This window comes from Lingula anatina, chromosome 3 (genome assembly GCF_051362555.1).
Source record: "Lingula anatina isolate TDL-2025a chromosome 3, LinAna3.0, whole genome shotgun sequence".
Lineage (NCBI taxonomy): Eukaryota > Metazoa > Brachiopoda > Lingulata > Lingulida > Lingulidae > Lingula > Lingula anatina.
This window is the reverse complement of record NC_141769.1, coordinates 18,974,178-18,999,575: the sequence shown is the minus strand read 5'-3', so window position 1 is coordinate 18,999,575 and position 25,398 is coordinate 18,974,178. Positions and strand designations below refer to the sequence as shown.

The 25,398-nt window shown below is 33.9% G+C and overlaps 4 protein-coding genes across 6 annotated transcripts; 3 read left to right on the top strand and 1 right to left on the bottom strand.

Annotated features, from left to right (window-relative positions):
- The first annotated feature begins 151 nt into the window (after positions 1-151).
- Positions 152-8,929, top strand: LOC106173930 (splicing factor C9orf78 homolog). Its single transcript, XM_087009671.1, has 9 exons — positions 152-317; positions 722-839; positions 1,150-1,208; positions 1,653-1,733; positions 2,051-2,125; positions 6,159-6,284; positions 6,652-6,785; positions 7,125-7,229; positions 7,469-8,929. The coding sequence occupies exons 1-9, from the start codon at positions 211-213 to the stop codon at positions 7,555-7,557; spliced, it is 894 nt and encodes a 297-aa protein (XP_086865797.1). The 5' UTR covers positions 152-210; the 3' UTR covers positions 7,558-8,929.
- Positions 8,884-15,245, bottom strand: LOC106154704 (ribosome-recycling factor, mitochondrial-like). Of its 3 annotated transcripts, none has more exons than XM_087009672.1 (7): positions 15,116-15,245; positions 12,547-12,798; positions 11,976-12,137; positions 11,290-11,408; positions 9,841-9,932; positions 9,394-9,553; positions 8,884-9,132 (listed from the first exon to the last, which is right to left on the bottom strand). In XM_087009672.1, exons 2-7 carry the CDS (start codon positions 12,749-12,751, stop codon positions 9,055-9,057), a joined length of 816 nt encoding a protein of 271 aa, XP_086865798.1. In that variant the 5' UTR covers positions 12,752-12,798; positions 15,116-15,245; the 3' UTR covers positions 8,884-9,054. The 3 variants fall into 3 exon arrangements, with proteins under 3 accessions (XP_086865798.1, XP_013384608.2, XP_013384609.2); XM_013529154.2 differs by lacking the exon at positions 15,116-15,245 and adding an exon at positions 14,799-14,918; XM_013529155.2 differs by lacking the exons at positions 11,976-12,137; positions 15,116-15,245 and adding an exon at positions 14,799-14,920.
- On the top strand, positions 14,929-25,370 carry LOC106179555 (putative RNA-binding protein 18). Its single transcript, XM_013563254.3, has 6 exons — positions 14,929-15,089; positions 23,089-23,189; positions 23,562-23,688; positions 23,897-23,983; positions 24,246-24,307; positions 24,458-25,370. The coding sequence occupies exons 1-6, from the start codon at positions 14,991-14,993 to the stop codon at positions 24,663-24,665; spliced, it is 684 nt and encodes a 227-aa protein (XP_013418708.2). The 5' UTR covers positions 14,929-14,990; the 3' UTR covers positions 24,666-25,370.
- LOC112041298 (heat shock protein 26-like) lies at positions 15,379-17,382 on the top strand. The gene has a single exon (XM_024074241.2). The coding sequence runs from the start codon at positions 15,509-15,511 to the stop codon at positions 16,166-16,168; it is 660 nt and encodes a 219-aa protein (XP_023930009.1). The 5' UTR covers positions 15,379-15,508; the 3' UTR covers positions 16,169-17,382.
- Positions 25,371-25,398: the final 28 nt, after the last annotated feature.

The following is a 25,398-nucleotide window of genomic DNA, read 5'->3' as shown; positions in this document are numbered from 1 at the left end:
GAATTATGTACTTATTTTGGTGATAACAGGGAATACATTAATTCTTTTTAATATATTTTAAATACACTTATTATATTTATTTCCATAAAATCTGCGTTATTATCTCAAATGCTATCCTTTGTTTAGCAATATTTCCATTTCATTAATTCGAAACGAAAGATTATATTTAGAAGACACTCTGAATATCAGCAAGGTTATCAAGGTCGCAAAATGGAAGAAAATGCAGCGACTTTCAAAACGAAGAAAAGAAAACAATTTAGGAAAAGAAAAGCATCCAGTGAGAGTGAGGATGACTCTGAAAAAGAAGAAGAATCTAGGTGTGTAGCAACCGTTATAACATTATGGGTGGTTCTTTATCAATTTACAGTAAAACGTTGTACGAAAGTCAAGGCATTTAATTTGGGGACATGATTGGGAAAGGATTGGGTTGGATTGGGCACAATCAAATATGTTTCACGGAGAAGTTAAAGGTCAAATAATCGTAAGACAACTATTTTAATGCAGAATATGCCAGTTGATCTCTCGCTAATAAATTTGAATACCCTTAGTACAAATTTAAATAGTTAATTTTCAGTATTTATCTTTGTCTGACAATCAGTTGATTTATTACAAATTACATGTAATTTATTCATATATTGTTTTAACAGTTTATTCAGGGTGGCGGTTCATGTATATTTCCATTGGTCAAACTTAATAATCTGTCTTCTGATTCTTTTATCAGCTCCAATGTAAATGATGTGAAACTTCTCCAGAATCTGCGTAAAAAGCAGCATGGTGTTAGTGTCACTTCACTGAACCTGGGGAAGAAGGTCCCCAAAGTGGTGGACACAGTCTCCAATGTAAGTCTGTATTACTCTGGCTGTTAGAAGATATGAATATCCTTGCATATGGGTATGACTGTGTGTGTGTATGTATGCATGTCTTTATGTTTATGTGTGGATATGTGTGTGTACATCTTTATGTTTGTGTGTGTGTACATGTCTTAATGTTTGTGTGTGTGTGTGTGCATGGTTGTGTGTGTCATCAAATAAAAGTGTTTTCCAAAAAGAAAAATATTGAGCTGATAATATGGCATGTTGCATACATTTTTGCCCCTGTTTTTCATTGCATAAAAACAAAATACTATGATCATATTCAAATTCTCTTCAGAATGACCCATTCAATCTGCAGACAGGCGGGATGATGGACATGAAGGCTATAAAAGCCAGGTATGCTCTTGAATGTTCCACTTGGTGAATTCCTTAAATGCAGATCTATGAATATTTGCATACTAATTTTCACAAAATAATCAAGGGTATGTTAAAGATAGAATTCAATATGAACTTTTTGAACACTGCTTAAGCCTACAGTTCTAAAGCTCACTGTAAAGTTAAAAGAAGAATTTAATATAAACTTTTTGAACATTGCTCAAGTCTACAGTTCTAAAGTTCACTTAATAGTTAAAAGACTATTGCCATGGCAATATATAATCAGTTTGGTTTTAAAATTGTTTGTCAAAAATAATATATTTTCAAAAGAAATCTCAGCAATTCCATGTATTACTGAATAAAATATAACTGATTAATTTCTTGTCACTTATTGTGCCTGTGGTGAGATATAATGTTGATTTCTATTTTATGGCGTTACTTCATATTTTTCTAATATTTACACAGGAGGCCCACAACAGAAGAGATAGAATCTATAGGCACAGCTTTTGCTGCTGAAACTAACAGAAGAGATGAGGATGCTGACATGTGAGTGTGGAAAATTACATTTAGTTGAGAACATGTAGCTAACACGTCAAATATTAACCAACCTAGTCTCTTTAAAACAGTCTACAGTACCCTTTTTCGTCATTGTACAAGAGATAACGAAAGACCTGTTTCATGCCGAGATCCAATGAAACCATTTTCACATTCTTATTAAACTGTCTGAATGTATGCTCTGTGAAAAAAAATTAAATGTGTAAGGAAGATATTCTTTCATTTACTTTAAACAGGAATTTGGTTAATGTTGGTTAATTTTTTTAAAATATTTCACAATCAGCTAAATTCTTATAAAATCTTTTTAGGTTGAAGTATGTTGAAGAAGAGTTGATGAAGAGGAAAGGTGTTGGTAAAGATGAACCACAGGAGAGAAAAGCAAGGTTGGTAATTTTTCTAAAAACCTCGTATTCATATATTACATACATTTATAAAAACCCTATCAGGAAAAACATCCATCAGTTTGCCAGATACGTTAATATCACATTTCGAGATTAAAAAAAAAATTATGCCATCCTAGCCTTTAAATAAAATAATTTTGTTGTCAAAATATTGTTATCATATTAGTGTATAAAAACAACATTCTTGTTTTATCTTTTTACAAAGGAAAAAAGGAAAAACTTCAATTTTACAGATTCTCACTAACAATGTTACAGCCATGCTGTTTATAACAAGATTTCATAGTCATGCAGTCTTACTTAATGATTGGATTAGTGGATTTTTAAATGAGAAACCCTCAAAATAAAAAAAAAATCAAATAACGTAGAAGTGTATCATTTTACAGCACCATTGACAAAACTTAACAAATGAAATAAATGCATAATATTGTATTTTGTTATTTTATCATATCACAGACTGTTACTGTACATTTTCTTAATTTTCAACCTTATCAGTTTTATCAGGATACCTCCTTATCCACTTTGCACAAGTGTTATTGTACACAGTAGTACGTTACATTGAATTTATTATCAGACTAAAGAGTTTCTTCAAGCAAATAAATATGATTTTATTCATTGTACCACCAGCGTTAGCGCTGGCGGTACACATGGTTTCGGTCTCGTCCTGATCGTTCCGCCGGCTCCGCCGGACGGCTACCGTTACCGCTTCTCCTCCTAGACGGTAAGGCCCCCCATACCCATCTCATGGATTTAGGTCACCTATAATCTCAACTCGTTCCACATAAAATTTGGGCTTTGTCGGTATTGGGGTCTGGGTGTGGCACTCATTGCAATGCACCCTTGTCTAAAAATGGCAAAATTAAATGCTAATTATCTACCCTACGGAAGGAGTTATGGGAAAAATTTCTATAGACGGCTTTCCAAAAGTCATATGTGTAGATTTCAAATATACCCTTGGATTTGACCTTTGACCTTTACTTCAAGGTCAAATGGGCCAAAATTTTCAAAAAAATGAAATTTTTTACGAAAAAAAATTTTTTTGCCCTGTTATTCAGACACCACACAGACTTAACCAATAATATTATTGGAAAGTGTTACCCTTCAGGTCATCTTTCATCTCCATGAATTTGGGGTCAATCGGTGCATTTTCACGGGAGTAGCGGCCATAAGATACCGAAACTGAAAACTGTCTCTAATTCGGGAATCGTTAATGCTAGAGACCCATTCTTTTTTGCATTTTGTAGAGCATATAAAGCCCAACACTGGAAGTGGTCTCGGTTTTTTTGTATTCCATACGGTTTTCGAGTTACGCTGTATCAAAAAGTACATATTGGTGGTAAAAGCAAAATGTGCAGTACGGTAATGGATAATAAATTTTGAACTCTGGAAAAATAAAACATTAGGCTTGGCAAAGCAGACAACTTGTGTTCAAAAATGACATTATTTCATCAAATTTGAACTTCTGAAACTTCAGAGCACCTCTTATTTCAAGAATTTTGACCAAAATGACATTTTCTTTATTTTAATTAATTTTTTTTGTACGAAATTTAAGGCACATTATGGTAACTCCAAAATTATAACATTTAGTCCCTTATATCTCCAAAACTGGCAGAGATAGGTCCATAGTTACTATTGAACTTGAATAGGAAGTCATATACTGGCAATATAAATGTGACCTTAAAATTGACCTTTGACCTACTTTTCACCATGAACTGAACTTTGCAAATTTTTCTTCCCTTTTATCTCCAAAACTGGCAGAGATAGGTCCATAGTTACTATTGAACTTGAATAGGAAGTCATATACTGGCAATCTATATGTGACCTTAAAATTGACCTTTGACCTACTTTTCACCATGAACTGAACTTTGCAAATTTTTCTTCCATTTTATCGCCAAAACTGGCAGAGATAGGTCCATAGTTACTATTGAACTTGAATAGGAAGTCATATACTGGCAATCTTACTGTGACCTTAAAATTGACCTTTGACCTACTTTTCACCATGAACTGAACTTTGCAAATTTTGCTTTCCTTTTATCTCCAAAACTGGCAGAGATAGGTCCATAGTTACTATTGAACTTGAATAGGAAGTCATATACTGGCAATATAAATGTGACCTTAAAATTGACCTTTGACCTACTTTTCACCATGAACTGAACTTTGCAAATTTTGCTTCCCTTTTGTCTCCAAAACTGGCAGAGATAGGTCCATAGTTACTATTGAACTTGAATAGGAAGTCATATACTGGCAATCTAAATGTGACCTTAAAATTGACCTTTGACCTACTTTTCACCATGAACTGAACATTGCAAATTTTGCTTCCCTTTTATCTCCAAAACTGGCAGAGATAGGTCCGTAGTTTCTATTGGACTTGAATAGGAAGTCATATACTGGCAATCTAAATGTGACCTTGAAATTGACCTTTGACCTACTTTTCACCATGAACTGAACTTTGCAAATTTTGGTTTCCTTTTATCTCCAAAACTGGCTGAGATAGGTCCGTAGTTACTATTGGACTTGAATAGGAAGTCATATACTGGCAATCTTACTGTGACCTTAAAATTGACCTTTGACCTACTTTTCACCATGAACTGAACTTTGCATGTAAAGCCCAATACTTGAGGTGGTCTCGGTTTTTTTGTATTCCATACGATTTTCGAGTTACGCTGTATCAAAAAGTACATATTGGTGGTAAAAGCAAAATGTGCAGTACTGTAATGGATAATAAATTTTGAACTCTGGAAAAATAAAACATAAGGCTTGGCAAAGCAGACAACTTGTGTTCAAAAATGACATTATTTCATCAAACTTGAACTTCTGAAACTTCAGAGCACCTTCTATTTCAAGAATTTTGACCAAAATGACATTTTCTTTATTTTAATTAATTTTTTCTGTTCGAAATTTAAGGCACATTATGGTAACTCCAAAATTATAACATTTAGTCCCTTATATCTCCAAAACTGGCAGAGATAGGTCCATAGTTACTATTGAACTTGAATAGGAAGTCATATACTGGCAATCTTACTGTGACCTTAAAATTGACCTTTGACCTACTTTTCACCATGAACTGAACTTTGCAAATTTTGCTTTCCTTTTATCTCCAAAACTGGCAGAGATAGGTCCATAGTTACTATTGAACTTGAATAGGAAGTCATATACTGGCAATATAAATGTGACCTTAAAATTGACCTTTGACCTACTTTTCACCATGAACTGAACTTTGCAAATTTTGCTTCCCTTTTGTCTCCAAAACTGGCAGAGATAGGTCCATAGTTACTATTGAACTTGAATAGGAAGTCATATACTGGCAATCTAAATGTGACCTTAAAATTGACCTTTGACCTACTTTTCACCATGAACTGAACATTGCAAATTTTGCTTCCCTTTTATCTCCAAAACTGGCAGAGATAGGTCCGTAGTTTCTATTGGACTTGAATAGGAAGTCATATACTGGCAATCTAAATGTGACCTTGAAATTGACCTTTGACCTACTTTTCACCATGAACTGAACTTTGCAAATTTTGGTTTCCTTTTATCTCCAAAACTGGCTGAGATAGGTCCGTAGTTACTATTGGACTTGAATAGGAAGTCATATACTGGCAATCTATATGTGACCTTCAAATTGACCTTTGACCTACTTATAATCATGAACTGAACTCTGCTAATTTCTTTCTCTTTTAACTCCAAACCTGGCAGAGATAGGTCCATAGTTACTCTTGAAGTTGAATAGGAAGTCATATACTGGCAATTTACTGCGACCTTGAAATTGACCTTTGACCTACCTTACGATGAACTTAACTTTGATTGTACCATTTTAAGTTATATATATTTTTTGCGTATTTTGAAAATTCTTGTTGATTGCATTTTTATAGCTTGTCAAGCATAAGACTGGTGGCTGTGTCCCTTATTTTGTGTATGTGGGGGTCTATACGAATGCGCTTGCTCCAGCTGGTGGTACAATATTCGGAGGCGGTATCGCCTCTCTGATCCTCTAGTTTAATGTTGGGATGCTCTAATTCAGCCAGAATCCAATGGATGCACTGTATGATGTACCTGAGCACCTCCGCGTTGGATTATGGAGTAAAAACGAAGATATGTTGTCCAATCAGATGCTGTCTGGAATTCCTGAGGTGGACTTGGGAATAGAGTAAGTAATAGCTGATGGAGAAATGAACAAATTGAGTGATAAATTGAATGATGGGTTTATATATCAGATTTTATGGCATGATTTTAAATAGTTAATAGATAAAGGAATACATTAATTGAGTAATGAACTAATATATCAATCTTTTTGACATGATTTTAATTCTTATAATTTCACAGCTTATGCAGTGTTAATTATGTTTGAATGTGATCATTCTATATATGAATTGCAGCTAGAGTAGTGTCAGAATATTTTGTTGTGATTCTGATTTCTTTATTCTCGGGTCATGGCATGTGGCAAGAAGACAGTTTGAATCCAGATGTTTTGCTATTATACAAGAGAGTTATTAAATGTCTTTTTTTTTTCTTAGGGCTAAAATAAAAAATATAGAAGCCACAGAGGAAGCAAAAGCACAGCTACTGAGAGAAAGAATGAACAAGAAAGACAATGTCTCGGAATTTGTACCAACAAATTATGCAGTGAATTTTGTACAGCACAAGAGATGTAAGTCAGGCTCTTAATTAACTTGAATAAGTGTAACATAAAAGAAACTTTCTTTACATAAGTGCAGTTACAGAAAGTATTTATTTACTTAATATTTTAAATTTTGATTCAGTGCTCAGCTTAACATTGATGAATAAAAAGTACTATGTAACATACAAGTTTTGAGCAAGTCTAATATTCATAGATTATACAAATGCAAGCTGAAAGCAACCCTACATGGAGATTTTACATTAGACAGTAGTATATCAAATTGCTCCCCTCACCTTTTTATTTACCTCACATTATGATATCAGTATATCTTAATGGTGTATCTACGAGTTTTTGGTGAATGTTTTCCAGTCACGTTTGAGGAGAACAAACCAGCACAAAAGGCAGTCAAGGAAGAGGCCCCCAAACCTAAACCTGTTAGAGTTGGGGATTATAACTCTGAAGACACTGCTTCAGGTAAGGGCACCCAAATTCAGTCTCCCCCTTCACCTCTACTCCACTCCTCTTGCACAGATTCTATTTTGTGATATATTCTGCTGTTATTATTTTTTTTGTATATTTTTGCATAGAATTAAACATTCAGTTTGATATTTTGCATATGACACTTTTTATCATCATTATGTTTAATTAGACTCAATTGTCAATGCAGTGTGCGTGAAACTATTCATTTCTGTCATGTTGTTTATCATTTTCAGACAAATCTGGAAAGAAAAAATCTGGAGATGAAAAAGCCACAGATGACTTCCATTTTGAGAGGTTTAAGAAACAGGTTCTAAGGAGGTAACAACCAGATATCTTGTGACAGCGTCAGACGATGTGTTCATGTGACTTTGATGGTTAATCATTTCGTGAATAATGCATCACACTTACGTGTTACATTCATTGTATGCTGCTCTTTGGAGTTGATTGGACCAATCAAATGCTAAGCAACATCACAGACAGTGTTTGCAGCTTTGAAGAAATATTATGGGATGGTATGTCTTCAGGTCTCACAAAAGTGAAGAGTTCCTACACTGGACTGCAAAGGTGTCATTCTCAGTCCATTAAATCAATGTCCACTGACTCCAGTGTCCAGTTTTCAAGGCAATTCAAGCTAAAGTGGTATTTTTCCATCAGTGGATGCTGCAAATGCTGGGATAAAGAAAACATCTTATTGACAAAATATTGGTTGTACTTTTAAGTACATTGTGATGGAAAGTACTTGGTGTTTGACGACCTTTACTGGAAGTTGATTAGGTTATTCAGGACCAAGGGAATGAAATTGTTAAAGATGACAGATTATAGAATCTTGTAAAAACCCTGACACCAAAAGTGTGCAGTAGACATTCATTAGAACCAGAAGTGAACATATGGAAAATGGGACTAACAATTAGTCCTAGTTACAACACAAGTCATCCACTGTATGCCACATACAAGAGCCTAATTATATCGAGGTGCAGCAGAGATATAATTTGCTCTTGTATGTGGCATACAGTGGACGAGGAGGAGTAATTCTGTTGTAACCGACTTGTACCACAGCTGGTGCTTTCAAACAATAGGATAAGTGCACAGAAGCGTATGCAAACACAGGCAAGCCTGTATGCGAAATACCAGTGCAATTATCCTCGTTTGAAGTGCCAGTCATGGTATAAATAATACATTTAATTATGACTTTTACTATTTTTAGAAATTATATTTTGATTTCATTTTACCTCAATGAATCATCACAGTGACTGTAATCAGTTTTAATAATATACCATGCGTTTGAAATACTCTGGGCAGTACTGAAGGCTCAATACTTAGATAGGCAGAAGAAAATGTTTTTTAACATACATTTTGTATACCACAACTTTTACATGATTCGCCTATAATTTTGGTAACAGTTTATTTATAAACTACTAAAGAAATATTTTGGCAAACTAAAAAGCTTTCCTTTTATCATTTTTCCACCTTATTTATTTTTCATGGAAAAGTTCTGAAAAAAAAAAAAAAAATATATATATATATATATATATAATTGTATTGTGTATCAAATTACAGTTACCATTTTATAAACTGGCATGTATACTGCATTAAAATGGTCAGATGAGGTGATTTTACTCATTTCAAGTATAAATTGTTGAAATGCATGAAAGACTAGTAGAAAATAAATTTAATCCAATTATTTTCAAACATGACCATTTGTTGTTGATTTTCTTGGCATCGTGTCAACACATACCAAGTGACTTAATGTCAGAATGCTGATGGCAGTAACATTACAATATAACTTATATCCATGCATGAAATGTGTGTCCATATAATTTCAAGGCAATAGGTCTTTTTCCTTTGCTTTTTGAATTTCATCAATTTCAGTCTTTACCCTATTTGCATTCGTCTGAACCTGGAAGAACAGAACATAGCTTTTTAGAATATGTTTTAAAAATACATATGAAATAATGAAAACATAACTGTAATACCACACTCAATACATATCAAGTGAAGAGAGAAGCATTCAAATAATATACCAATGGTAACCCTGATAATTGAAATTCAGAAGGTGGTTCTGAATCAGTTTACCAATTAAATTCTAAATAAAAATTAGAGAAAAATTTTGTCACAGATGCCACAAAGTATACACATCAATTAGAAATGTTAAACTTACTATTGTGTCTAGTAATTTTATGGTGTCTTTAGAAATGTGTTCATGTTTTTTCTTCAGAATGCTTTGATATTTTATCTTGACATCTTCGACCATTTTCTTTGCTTCATTAGCTTTGGTCTTCGAGGACTTGACCAGCTTTTCTCTGTGTTCCTTTGTAACTCTGTAATGCCATAATTTTAAACCCTTAAACACATTCACTTGAAAAATAAATATATAAAAAAAAATCCTGAGTGATAATAAAAATAAGTGCCAATATTGCCTACAGTAATACCAAATATCAAACACAAATCGATAATGTTAAAAAATATTTATATGTATTCAAAATAGTATTTACCCATGCCAAACAAAGTTAAAATAGGTACTTGTAGGTAACTTTAAGTCATTTGAGACTTGGATAAACCAAACTAAGTGAATTATAAAAATAAGGTTATTCTCAGCTGTACTTACTTTGGAATAGGTATATATAAAGTAAGCCCCTCTTGTTGTGGATTCAGGCCCATATTGCAGTTGAACAGTGCATCAGAAATGTTCTTTATGTACTGTTGTAGTTAAAAAGGAAATATTGCTCATAAATGCAATGCAGCAAAATTCTAATATAAACATAATACATTACAACTGTATATAAAATTATACTAAACGGATAAACTGTATAGACTTCTTTCATTTAATTCTGTATAATCCAAAATTCGAAGGCTCATAATCAGAAATATAAAATAAAGTGCTGTATACTGATAAATATTCAGTAACTCTGATACTGGAAATGAATATTCCCATGTTTTGAAGCATAGCAGGAATATGCTTTCTGTGCATTACGAGAAGAACAGTGTTTAGATTAGAGCATGCCCCATGAATTGGTTTTGTGTCTAATAAATTAAAGTTATTTTAAGTCATTCCAGACTTTCACGCACTGCTGTGCAGATCAATTTTCCCAAATTTTTAATTTTAATTAGTAATATTTAATATTTGTATAAACAAAAGTGGAAGTCTGACTCCTCAAGATCTGTTGCATGCATAAGACTTACATTTTGGTAGCAAGTTTTTTTCTATGGTTTCTTCTTGGGTGTCATAGATTGTTTGTTGTGCATTTATAATGTAAAGTTATATTAATCAAACTTAATTTACATATAATTTAGTTTACATCTGTATATTTATATTATTTTTGAAAAATTATATATATATTCAAAAGCGATTGATGTAAGTAGTGGTTTGATGTAATGTAAACTTTTTTGGATAAAGTGAGCTGCAGCTAGCTGCTAAGTAAATAAATTGGTGGCACTACTAGTGTGCTGGCCAAACTTATTTGATTCATTTGTTGTTTGTGAAGGAGTTAGGCATTTAGCAACTGACCAACACTGCGGTTTCAACCTGAGACCTTCATGGCCTGTCACTATTCCTGGCTATATGACAATAGATTAGGTGACCAGTCCATCCAGGTCATTTACCTAGTGAAAGGTCTAAAGTTGAGATCCCAATAATGGTCAAAAGCTAAATGTAAGTTTCAGTATCAGAGTTATTCATATTTATCATTCTTATTCTACTGGATGACTAACAACATTCACTCATAAGTGTTGTATACTATTATATATTTATATACAGGGTGGTCCAAATAGATGTTTCCATTTTTTGAAAATTTAGTTTATTCTATTGAAAGGAAAATTTAACAATTTTTTTCATAAACCCGACTTACAGACATGTAAGTTTTGTGTGGTGTAAGATTTTTCCTCATATACCATCGTTTTGTAATACAGCTGAATAATTTATAATGTGCTCTATCCAGATTCCTTGCCGCTGAATCACAGTGGCTACTCACACACCAAAGTTTTGTAATGACAATGTTCATGATGGTATACAAAGGGAAAAAAAATTACACCATAGGATCTCGTCATGTCATATCACCTGAGGAGATGTTGTGGCATCAACCACCACAAGTTGGGGAGATTTCTGTACGACCTTGGCTATTTGATTCAATGGAAATGTTCCATCACTAGTGGATACGTCAATCTCAGTTAGAGCACCTGAAAGAATTCAAATGCAATCCTGGCACATCTAAAAGCACTCCTAATGCAATCAGAAAATTGTCACAACCAATACAACACTTTTTTAAACACCAGAAAAGGATTTGGTCACAGTTCTGGAAATTTAAGAAAAGACTCTTGGATAAATCTTTAATTTTTGACTCAAGTCTGCCTGCAAAATCTTCGAATCAATTTTAATTAATTAAAGCTAATTTTCAGAAAATTAGACAAAATAAATCAATCTTTACATTTTCATCAGGAAAATATTATATGCAATATCTATTTAACACAAACAAATCAATAATGATAATAATAATGCTAATTGTAGCCTAGCACTACAACAGTTTTCCATAGCAATGAATTTTCATTCACTTAGAGTAATGATAAAACTTAAAAATTAAGAAAAAGAATAAACTGATTTTTAGTTTCTGTTTATCATAATTACATTATGTCTAATATGACTAACAAACACTCTAATAAAAGTTTCCTTAATTTAAATATAATTATTCAATCTCTGACTAGTAAGAACTGAAATGGAAACAAAAGCATTAATTTATTGCTGATTACCTGTAGAAGTTCGAACTCGAAGATCCTTAAAATAAAACTGTTTCAAATTGTCTTTTGCTTTACTCATTTTTTCAATCATTTCATCATAAGAAAACAGGGCATTCAATTCTTCCTGTGTCAATTTGGTTTCTGGCCTTGGAAAAGTGTTGCCTTTACCCTTAGCTGTAAAAATGAAGACCAACAATAAAAGGTGCATGACCTGGTAATCCAGGAAAATTATCATTAATCACTAAACATTCTTTATTCAAACCTAATCCTTGAGCCAAAAATGTGAAAAGCCAAAACAAAACAGTTTTTTGTGAGCTATAACAATGGAACAAACAGCAGAAGCAAAATGACTAAGTTTTAACAAACCATTAGTAAATAAAAGAATAGGTATATATATATATATATATATATATATATATATATATATATATATATATATATATATATATATATATAGTTAGAGCATATATATATATCAATTAAAAATAAATTAATTAATTAATAAACACGAGACATGTATGACCCACAACTTTAATGTGTGTGTGTGTGTGTGTGTGTTGTTTTTTTCTGTAACTGTCTCTACCTTTCTTGGCATAATGTCTCACATGGTTCAACTGAAATGTTGCTGTCATGGAGCCGTTTTCCAAGGACCTTCCAAAACAAGTGTTGTACAAGTAAATGTGAGCCCTAGGTTGACAGATGCTACAGTCTAGCTGAGGGAAAGGCTTTGTCATTGATCTTTTTACTCTGATGTTCTGAAGGACATGATACAGTGCACGTGAAGCCATGATGTGTTTCTATATTCCTGCCACTCATGTGAAAATGATAGAAAAACCTGAAAAATAAGGTACTGTGATAATAATACATGTTATAAAAACAATAAAAACAATGTGGAAATATTGAAAAAAAATATTATGACAAATTAGTAAGTTACATTTTAACAAACCCTGAAGAAAAGATGACAGTAATAAACCTAACAGTAAAGTTCTATTTTCTCTACTTCAATTGTTCCTATAATTATCATAAAATAACAGCATAACATAATGCAGTAGGATGACCAAAAACCTCAAACAGAAAAAGGTAAGGATAAAATATTACAGTATCATTTGGACTATATCTGGTGGATAGGGGTGGCGGGTATTATTTTCCCTGAAAGAGAAGCTAGGGCCTGAGTGGAGGAATAGACCCCTTCCACCCCACCCCTTAAAAACCTCTGGATTCTCTTAATGAAACAGTGACAATATATTAACATATTATATCTAAGTACCTTACTATTAAATTTAATGGGATGCTATGGTATTCACTAATTATACTCTTTTAGGTCTTTTTTTTTGTCAGATGTTTTGTAATTATGACAAAGCACTAAAATGCACTCAAAAAAAACTCTCAGGAAATCAAAAGAATAGAAAAGCAGTAGATAAATGACTGCAATTCACATATCTGTCAAAGTCTTTCTGTCTGCCAGTGACAAATTTTCGTAAAGCTATAGACCAATTTCCTCTTAGGCTGTGAGACAGGTAAAACAGGATACAATCTATTCAGTTTCTTTTTTTTTTTCTACATATTATGATATGTACATAACCATCATTATTCACTGGAATAAAAGTTACTCCCCTTGTTTTAAGGTGGAGAATAAAACTGACTTCTGTGGTTTTCCCAAAAGACTGTAATACTGCCTCATAATAAGTAGGTGTTAAATTAAACATAAATGAAATGTTTATTATTCAAAATAGTAATTGCAGGATTGTTGATACCAAACTAGCAAAGATAACTAGTTTAAGGAAATTGTCACTCTTTGTCCAAAACTCTTAGTTCGGTTTTTATCATTGATGAAGCAAAATAATGCCTTTGCTTAATAAATACTGTAATTAGGGGCTCATAACTTCATAACAAACACATTTAACCAAAATGACGCAGCGGGATTGTAGCTTATACACTTGTGGTTAACTCTGCCAATTTCAGTGATAAAATCTTGTTCAGGGATGAAGTTAGGCCCCATACCGATTGCTATCTCACCTCAAAATAGAAAGGTGTTAAATTGACAATTAAAGCTTTGGGCTGTCTATGCTTATATATATATATATATATATATATATATATATATATATATATATATATATATATATATATTGCAACAGGAAATATAAAACGTCGGTACTTTATATTTTTTGAGGGTTTTTTATTGCTTTAAATCAGCACAAAATAGATGCATGATTAAATGGCTCAGCCCCTAATCAGATGCTGGAAAAACCTTATTATCGGTATCTGGGTGAGATAATAAGGGATTACAGTCCCCTTAATTAAGATTGTAGGGAGCTGTACAGACAGACGGGAGGCCGTAAATATGTAAGATTTTGTACGATTTCACATGGTTTAGGGGCAGTATACTAACACTGTACGCGCATGTAATGTAATATAGGCTTTCACGATTCAAACTGCGATTTCATGTCGCCAACGTTAGTGGTCCCCAGGAAAAATCATGTACATGTACACATGTAGGTTACATGCCTATACTTCCCCGCACCGATACGGGGATGTACCGGTGCGGTGATCTATCGGTGTGGGGTCGTATCCATGCGCATAATACAAAAAAATACTAAGGGGGATTAACGGTGCGGGAGAGTATCGGTGCGGGGGAGTAACGAAGCGGGGGAGTATCGACATGACCCCTACATGTAAGAGGCCTGTAATTGTCCGTCGTAAATATCCCAGATGAGGGGTTACTTTACGCGCAGAACATTTCATTGGGCATAAATTAAATTGCACCTTGAGAAAGTTCTTGCAGAATTTTCTAATTAGGTGTGCTGTAGTAATAAATCAAACCGTAAACAATACCTTGTTTACATCAACGTTATCATTGCGGCAAAGCCCCTAACGAACACATGGATGTATAAAACGTCACTGTTTTTGTGCTTAATGCTTATAACGTCACTAATTTTGGGGATAGATGATTTATTGTTATAGATGACGCTATAGTCGCTTTATTTTCTTTCAAATACGGCACTCTGGCGACATCTATAGAACTTCATGTCAACAAAGACCAGGTGTTTGGAGTTCTTTGACAGGAATCGGAGGAGCAAATTAAGTTTATATCAAGAAGCGTCTTCCGACATGAGTGCAATATCGGTAAGTTTACTTAATAATGCACGTACCTATCTCCAGCCGTTCAAATTCTCAAAGGGGCGTACCTATCCCTCATTGGTATGCAGTGAGTGATCTCTACCTGCCCACTTCACGTATTTGGTGGGGCGGGCGCCTCAATGAATTTGTAATGCTACTAGCATCTATCATTGCTGATACTTCCACGTCATTTATATCGCCCCTTCTAAGGCCTGGTCGACAGATGTCAACACAGTGAGCCACAGCGTTATTTTCAGATTGCGAATATTCCAGACGTAGAGTAGTAAAAGTATAAAAGCAAAGCAGAATAGTACGACGTTCAGAACATCAGCAGATCATCACTGACTCGAGCCAGCTAGTAAGATTCTAAGAAGCGAGCAGCAAGTAGCACAAGTACCTAGAGACAGTACATTTCACATTGCAGCATGTCTTTCCACCATCCAATGATGCCATTTACCCCAGGCAGGCTTCCCATCTTTTGGGATACCACTCCATTTGGGTATGGTTCACCCTTTGACCGTGACTTTGACCGCCACAGGTGGACAGTGGGCAACTGGAGTGCAATGCCCCCTGAAATGGCCCACCAGTGGCGCCAGTTTGACCGTCAGATGAATCAAATGAGTGAAGATATGCGTCGCAACACGTATGGTGGCCTGCACCATTTAACGCCTTACCCCAGCATCGGAGCACCACATATGTCCACAACATCAGCTCTAACGTTTCCAGAATTTCCAGAAGCTCGCAGACTGACTGAAAACAAGAGCATAGACTTTCCTGTGGTTGAAGAGGGCGGACGTAAAAAGTTCAAAGTCCAGTTTGATGTCCACCAATTCAGACCTGAAGAGCTGATCGTCAAGACGTCAGGAAATACTGTAACAGTCCATGCAAAACATGAGGAGAAAGCAGAGGGTAGACATCAGTATGCTGAGTACATGAAGACCATCTCCCTTCCCGAAGGAGTGGATGCCACTAGTCTTATGTCTACCCTTCGCCATGACGGCGTTCTAGCCCTGGAGGCCCCCCTGCCAGAATCGATGAGCCATATCAAGCCAAAGGAGCGACCAATTGCTATCCAACATCATTAGAAGAACACTTTTCTAGTTCCATAATTAAAGGTGAAAAAATTGGCAAAAAAGGCCCATGATTGTTGATTCGTGAGACTAAAATTAGAACAGTGTTCAATGTGTTTGCTTTGGTACTGAGAAGAATTGGAATTTGAATCAAAAGGTTTCAACAACTTGTTGAGGTAAAGAGCTAATTAATATTACAGGTTTTTTTTTTAGTGTCATAAAGTAAGATATGAGCTTCATCTGCACAAATATTTGATTAAAGACATTTTCATCTGTGTATTCTATAAAGGCATTGTGTATTCATGAGCTTGAAGAAAAACAAGTATCTAATTATTTTACAAGGAAAAAAGAAATGCTGAGAATCAAAAAATTTTACTTTTGTATTTTTTTAAGTGTGTGTTGGATGAATTGGACCATTTTTATAATTTAAAAAGATGACACTTATAGGTTTGAATTTTTGTTAATTTTTACTGGAATAGCAAGATTACTTTATCTGTATTTGAGCTGCAAAACTGTCATATGTTTATTTTTACATATATTTATGCTCTGTGGCATTTGGAAAGAGCTTTATGCATTTAACTACTAGTTTATATTGTTCATTTAAACCTTAAGAAAGCAGAAAAACCAGCTTCTAACAAGAAATGTGTAATGCAATGTGCCTGCATAGAGAAGGGCAAAAGTTTAGATTGAGCCGTAACCTTCAAAGTTAGAATTTTGAGAGTTTATAACATTTACTCCTGGATGATGGTTTTTGTTATCACCCTGAGAATCATAGCTTACTGTTTGATATGGGCATAACAGAATGTAGGTAGAGAATGAAAACGGGTCCTTGTTGACTCAGGGTGACATTCGGGAGTGATGGATTTCTCAGACGGCTGCTAAAATTGGTTAAGCAGTGAACTGTATTTCTGCAGGGCTGGCATTTTGAAGGTAATTTCGTCTTCACCTTTAGAAGTTCCTCTGAACTTGCCAACTAACAGTGGTACGCTTGTCAGAGATTTTCTTTTTTTTTTTTTGATGTGAGAAAGAGTGGAGAATAGTTACTTTGTTTGAAGATGTGGTTTTATTTCATCGTTCAAGTTATTGTTATTTAACATTATTTTGTAATTTTTAACTAATGCTGATATTTGGTGCTAACATTTCTGTATCTTTATGTATACAATATATATAATGCAAAATTATCTGCTCAGACTTAATAAAACAAGTTTTATTATCACTTTGAAATGTTATATTTGCTTTCTCTTTTATTTATGCACTGTTGATTTGGTAAGATAAAGGATTCTCATCCATTGGCTTTTCTGAGGATTCTGGAAACATCCAATTCCTTATTTGTTTTTTAAAAAAGGTATCTTACAATATTGTATAAACCTATTGGTGATTGGAAACAGCTGAATAAATTGAGCCCAGTTTCATAGATTGTAAAGGCTTCCTGGAAAATCTCTTACGGAATCTTAGCTTGAATATTTTCCCTACAGATGCATTTTTTCAAATTTCGAACTTACTAGTAAATTGTAGCCCAGTATTTATCTTAACCCCACTTTTTTTTTTTTTTGGGGGGGGGGGGGGAGAGAGAGAGAGAGAGATAGAATTGGCAGTAAAAGTAGGATGCTTTCTTTTGTGTGAGACTTTTGAACTTTTCTCTAGAAAATATGAAAACCACATGCATTTGATAGTAAAAAAAATAAATAAATAAATAAATAGCCCAAACATTTTAAAGATGATTTGTTTCAGTTTGACATTGGGACTTGCTAAGGAAGAAATATCCCATGAAAAGATAAACATCAAAGAAATATGCAAACCCCCCAAGTTACACACTAAACAGTAATAACAGAAAGCTAGGTCACACAGAAAAGTTGGTTATTAACCACCCTAGCCTGCAGATAGATGTGTATTAATGGATACTCAAAGGAAACACTAACTGGGCACATTTGCATATTATATGAAATCTTTGCCAGTAGCTAGAATTTTCTTTTCTTCTTTTCTTTATTATTTACAAAAAAAAAGTTTCATATTTACTTTAAAGTTAGTTAAAGTGATAATAACTCTTCGTTTTGGCCAAAAAAATGAATTTTCCTGGAGTGAACAACAATTTTCTCATACTTACCAATGGTTAATGAATCCATTTTTACATTCAAAGTTAGTCCCTGTTTTTTTTCTAAAAAGTTTGGTTTTTTGTTAAAATCTCTTAAGAGATTTAAACAGAGTATAGCCATCAATGGAGGTCACGTGGTCTAAAGACAAGCTCAGATATCAGAATAATAGCTATAACTGCCGTTTTTGTGGTTAAACAGAATATATTATATTTCTATGAGTTATTCACAATGTTTTTATTGTGAAATATAGATCTCATATGAAGAGTTATTATCCCTTTAAATATATCTAAAAAATTTAATAATAAGTTTATGTCTACAGAAATAAAACATGTATACCAAGACTGTGTTACGTAGTGATATTTATGTCTTGATACTCTGTAAACCAATGGTTATGAAACAGGAACCTTAAATCTGTGAATGTGTACTTCTGAAGATGAAAGATTTCCCACCCCCGGTTTACACTAGGTGTGAGTTGTCAAACAGAATGGCAGGTGAATATAAATCACTGACAGAGTGTGATGGGCATTTTGCCACTTTTACAGGTTGCTTTAAAGTGAATGAGACATTCCTTGTCATAGAAGACAGGTGTCTGTAGCAGGAGAGGTTCTGCCAATATCAACTGTGTACTAGTACTTGTACATTGAGAGTTACAAAATTAATTTTTTTATATTACTAGTATTTCTTTCTTTCTTTCATTTATTTATTAATAAATTAATTAATTGTAGGAGGGTCATTAATTCTTTCAGGAAATTTTATTTATTTATTTATTTATTTATTTATTTATTTATTGTGAGTGTCATTGACAAGTTTTCTTGGTAACCAAAAATCAGTCCTTGGGACAAGCTATTCAGACATTTATTTATCTATTCATTCATTCACCTGTCCATTTTCAATTAAGTATTTCAAATTATGATCATTACTATGTATTTTTTGCTCAGCAGAAAAAATATAGATATTATTTTAGTAGTAAACATTATAGATGCAGTGCATGCAAACATTGTAGACACACCTCCAGTCACAAATTCATCCAAACAAACCAGCGTCTTTTGACACGGAGTTCATCACAGGTCACTTGGCATGAGACAGGGCAGTGCCTTGGGTGATGCCAGCTGACCACTGGCTATGATGCCCTTTAGCCAGGATGACCACTTCATTTTTTGCTTTGATCACAGCAGGTTAAAATGTCAGGTAGCCTTAAGGTGCCTGTGTGGGCAGACTACAGTGTGTGATGATATTTGTTGGTATCTTTTATCACTTGTATGTTTGTCTCGCAATACTGTATTTTTGAATCTTTTTAATATTAAGATTTTTTTATTATTTTTAGTGAATCAGGAGTTGTTGTCAACATTGCACAATGGCTGGGTTGTTTAATTTATCAATACAAGTTTTTTTTTTCCTATATATTTTGTAGCACCACATCACACCATGGATTAACTGTGTCAGTTAACAATCTCTTAAGAGGTCATCACACACAAACACACACACACACACACACACACACACACACACACACTGCCACACACACAAAAAAAAAGAAACAGGGACTAACTTTGAATGTAGATATGGATTCGTTAACCATTGGTTAGCATGGGAAAAGTTGTTGTTTACCCTAGGAATGTTCAATTTTTGGCCAAAATGATTATCTTCTCAAGTCAGCAATACCTTAGCAGTGCAGCAATGTCTTGATTTCAGCAGGCTCATGAGGCTGCAGTTCCTTGCAGTTTTTCCGTCATGTCTGGTTTAGTAAAAATCCCTTGTAGTAATATGTTATTGAATGTGAAGCAAAGCTAAACAACCTGTTCTATCGTAATACCTAAGTAACTTACTAATAGTCGACTGATGGTTTAGGAGAGCAATTTTGTGTTGATTCATAGAGAAAAACAGGTAGCGAAAATTGAGAATAATGTTTTTCTTCTGCATTTGACTGCTGCACTATTGCCATTTAAAGAACAGTTAACAGGGAAAGCATCTAGAGTGATTCAGAAGTGATATTTGAGTCTGGACAGGAAAAAAATACATCTCCTTGATGAGTGAAATCTTGATCTTACGAGGTTCTTGGTACTTGATGTATTTTCAAAGGATGTTCAACCGGTAAAAGAAAACAGATAAACAGTTGGAGTATTTTTGGTATAAATGGGAAGAGAAGAAAAAAGGTCACCATGACATATGTTTTGCAAGAACTTGTGGCTTAAATGGAATCCCTTTACTATATGCTCAGTTTCAATATTGTAGCTTTCTGTGTCAAACAAAGATAAGTAAAAAAAGGAAGAAAAACATGTATGGATATTGATCTTAATAAAACTACACTGTCAAGTAAGCTAGATGCATGAGCTTATGGAAAAGAAAAGAATTCAGCTTTGAGCAATGCACCTTCTAAAAAGCTTTACACAAACAACTTTGGAAGATCATTATAATTTTGCATGCAATTACAATTGATGTCAGGAAAAGACACCCTTTTTTCATATAATTTAAAATGCAGATCCAACACAATTCCTATTATTACCTGCATTATGGACAAATTGTTTTCATGACTCATAGCATTCAAAACTTTTTTATGGCCAAGTTCAAATGCTGGCACAGAAGAATTGAATCAGCATGAAAAATAATGGGAATTTCCCTACTAGTAGAACAACAAGGCCATTGTAAAGCCTGATGAACCGAATCAGATCAATTTTATCTGTAATATTAAAACAATTCACAAAGAGGTGTTTTAAAGGAAATCCAGTATGAATTCCGATGAAACAAATTTTAATTGATACAGAATATTTTATACATGAAAAAGATTTGGATCAAAGTAATCAATGATCAAGAAAAAACAACAGATTTTTTTAAAAATCAGAAACATTGCAGACCTGTCCTGTCATAATATGTATTGTGGCTTGATAATAGTATTTCACAAATGAGAAAGTAAAAAGTCTATTCTATATTCCCAAAAAAGTTAATCCACTGGAAAAATCTTGAGGTTTCCAGAAAACAGAACTTGTCCATTTTAAAGCCTGTCTGTCAAGATAAAGAGCTAAATCAGAAACTAATTTGATTCACCAGAACTGACTCGTGACTTCCAGAAAACAACAAGGACTGTTCTGCAAAGTCGTCTGACGACTTGATGGGAGTCTCTGCTGTCGTTAAGATGTACTTTTGGCATGATGTGACCTTGTGTCAGATTTATCACCTGGCGTGCCCCACCTGTATGATATATATCAGCAATTACAATAAGAGGTGGTAACCTTTTAAAACCTTGTTCATAAATCTTCTTTAAAAACATGTTTCCATTCAAGTTGGGCTTACCGTTGCTATTGCTAGTAGGCCATCTCAAAACGGTTAGTTCACCACAGCTTTAAACTTAATCCCTCGGCTTTCCCCACACACACAGGCATTAATATTAGGATTAGTCAGTACTGTTAGCTTTGGTGAACTAATCATAATCAGTGGGCAAGCTTAGAAGGGTAAAATCAAGTTACACTGACCCAAGTTGACTGGAAACACTGTTGTATTAAACTACTTACTTGTACTAGTATGGATGCTGAATTTGTAGATGTTGGGGGGTTATTTCATGTGAGGAGGGTGCATAGAGTTGCATTGAAAGCATACGTATGGATAAGGTACCTGTCAAATGGAATGTAGCTGTAACTATTTACTTGAAACTGCTACAGGTATTTATAGTTGCATATGGGTTGTTGTAAGTTAAAAGTTACCTGTCAAATTGGAATTAAATGAAAATAAGAAATACATGTATGCATATCGAGGTACTATTAGAAACAATAATATATCATGGACATACTTTTAAGAGGTTGTTCCTGGTCATGGCAATTAAAGGGCTGATGAAAAAGGACCTGAATATTCTAGAAAATAATTTTAAAATAGAGATTGTCAACAGGACATAAGAAGTTTCCTGTATGTCCACCCTGCAGTTGGCCATTGCTGTGGACTCAGAACACAGGGGGACCAATTAGACAGGAAAAATAAATACTTGTCACTTGGACGTGTGTGTAGAATATAAATTCAAATGTGCAGTGGTAAAAAAAGAAGAGAAAAACAAGTAATGAGGGTGTAACAAGCCTGAAAGTTCATACTTGAGTCATTTTTCGTGACCTACTCCCTTCAAGTTGTGTATAATTATCTGTTATTGTCACTTTCACCGCAAGCATATTAAAAATATTGGAAAGTGAGGTAAAAAATGGATTGATAAATTCAAAATGTTTTTACTATGCCACATATGAGAGAAAGAGAGAGTTTCATTTGTCTGCAACCAAAAAGTTTTTGATTAAGTGTTTTGGCTGGTGCAACTTGCCTGTGTGTATGAAAAAAAAAATGTCTGAAAGCTTCAAGGTTGCTCTTACTCTAAGACTTGTGAAAGGTGGGCAGATTTTACTAGGTACCTGCCACTTAACTGCTGTCAATCACCTGATGGGAGTGGCCAGGCTTCTGCCAGAAATGGTTTATGCCAGCACTGATAGTGACACCTATAGGATAATCCTCAAACTTCGAAAACAGGCATTTAATCAGATGTTTATCCTATAATAATAATTAAACATATAAAAAGTAAAAGTCATACCTAAAAAATTACTAGTAATTATTTGTGAAAATGTAGCCCAATGTCAAGTAAGCTAGCTAGCATGCTTCATTGCTGAATGTATTATTAGATTTCTTCCCAAATTAATATCTTTCTTTTTCCAGTGTCAAATTTAAAACTATTTTTTGAAACTGATATCTTGCTGTAATTAAGAAACAAAATTCACACCAAGATCATTTAAATATTATTATTATGATTGGAAAATTGGAATTATAAATATAGTGTTCTGATTCTGATTCTGTTTTTTTTTTTCATTTCCAATCTTCCAGCCAGGCTATTCCCAGCCTGTCCCCCTCCAGCCGTACCATGATGGAGAAGAGATGGATGAGAGGAGACTGTGGGTGGGCAACCTTGACCCCAGGATCACAGAGTAGGTTGAAATTCATCGAAATGCCAATAAGTTTTGAGTATGGGAGAAAATATTAATTGGGAGTTTTTTCTTTCTGTCTTTTTTGAAGGGGTGGGTGATTGTTAAGTAAGATGTGGTTTGATTGTTTAAATAATTTAATTGTTTTCGTATTAATAAGTTACATATAAAAAGTGAAGTAGGAAGAAAAACTTGAAACTTAAATAAAATTGTATAAAAAATGGATAGTGTTATCACCTGATATTGTTGTTACAGTAAGAATTGAAACTTAAACACTACTAGTCCTAGTCCTAGCATAAAAGCAATCAGAGCTCATGATTTGTCAGAGAAAAAAATGTTTATCAATATCACTTTTTAATTGAATAATATTTGTAGGTTTACCTTGCTAAAGCTGTTGCAGAAATATGGGCGGTTGAATAAATTAGACTTTCTCTACCACAAGACAGGCCTAGACCAAGGCAAGCCTAGAGGATACTGCTTTGTCACTTATCAAACTATAGATGTATGTAAACAGGTGTTTTATGTTCTTCATATTCTATAAACTTGAATTTTTATGTTTGTACAACAGTGCATGGCATTATACTTCGAATTGTGTTTGTTGTGAAAAGTTGAAACAAATGCAGGACAGTAATTGTGTTGACTACATATTCTTTTTTACCAGAAAAAGAGCAACAACATTTAATTTTCAACTGTCAATATTTCTTTTACAGGAGGCCAAATTTGCAACCAAGTCATTGAATGGGAAGTTTGCTCTGTCCAAGAAACTGGTAGTCCGGGTGGCTAATACAGACAAAAAGGTAAAAGAGATTAAAGTGGAACAAAAGACTAGGAGATACCAAACAGCATTATTGGGGTTGTCATATATTGCACATATTTAAGAATAGGTTGATGACATAGCAGCAAAGTTAAATTCCAAACTTTTAATCATTTTTTATTGAAAAACTCAGGTTTAGACATTGGTCAACTCCCTTATATCATAACTGATTAAAAATTGGCAAAGAATGCATTATCGGAAGTTTTTGTTCATGGCTGAACATACAATATACTCTGTACCTCCAGGATGATCCAGTGAATGAGAAGTTAGGAGTGAAGATCAACAAACAGTCTGATGATGGAGTCAGGTATCTTTTGATTTAAGTTGCCTACTAGACTATAAATTCATATGAATCTTGATAACTGTTATTTAGGCTGGTCTTGCCATTTAATCACCAGTTCCTCACTTAGTAAAGATATTGTGTATTTTTCAATGTAGCAAATTGTTCTTTTTACAGCAAAGAGACCAAGATTCGTGCCATAGAAGCTAAACTTAAAGTTATGGAGCAAAACCCAGATCTGCCGTTAGATTTTAGTGTACCTTCTTCTTCTTCTGGCACGCAACAAAACTCTCATAAACAGGGTTCGAAGTTGCTGCAAAACTCACAAACTAAGTCTCATTGTGGAAAGACTAATAGTCCCTACGGGAGAGGGTACCCTAGATGATGTTGGTGTGGCACTTGGTGAAAAAACGCATTCCAGGATACAGCTATTTTGACTGATGTATGTATGTAAAAATGTTGTGATTGTACACTTAATGAGAAAAGTTGGGTGGATAAGAATCGAAATCCACACTGGTTAGGGGCGAATTGAGGCCATCTTCTGGGTGTTCCGGAAGACAGTCAGATACTCAAGTTTACGTTGTTGAGTATCTATTTTTTTCTGTCGAAAGCCAGTCAAAAATGGAGGATGGATCAACAAAGATAATTTGGAAGACTGTCAGCAAATAGCTCTGGATCCACCCCTGCCGGTAGATTTTAAGATGGTTCAAGTTAAGCATGTAAGATTTTGTTTTTGGTAGTTTTTGGTGATGAAAATTACTTTCAAATTGGAACAAAGTTTCTATAAAAGCTATGTATTATTCTTATCACAAAGCAATTCAGAAATTTTGTTCCAAAGCGATTTTCACCAGTAAACTTATCAAAATTAGGGATCTTAGAAACGGGAAAGAGTAAGTAGGGAAAAGAAATTCTGTATGTAGTCTGCTGTCATGAAAGTTGGTACCAAGTGTCAAGTAATTGTCTCCATAGAAAAATTATAGTTACATATTTGTATTTTAACCTTAAATTAAATATGAAAGGTTGTTGAAAATGTAATGTAATTTTTATTGCATAACTGTAAATAAATTCTTTAAAACATATTGAATAAAAATTTGCTCTTTGTGTTGGTAACTTGACAT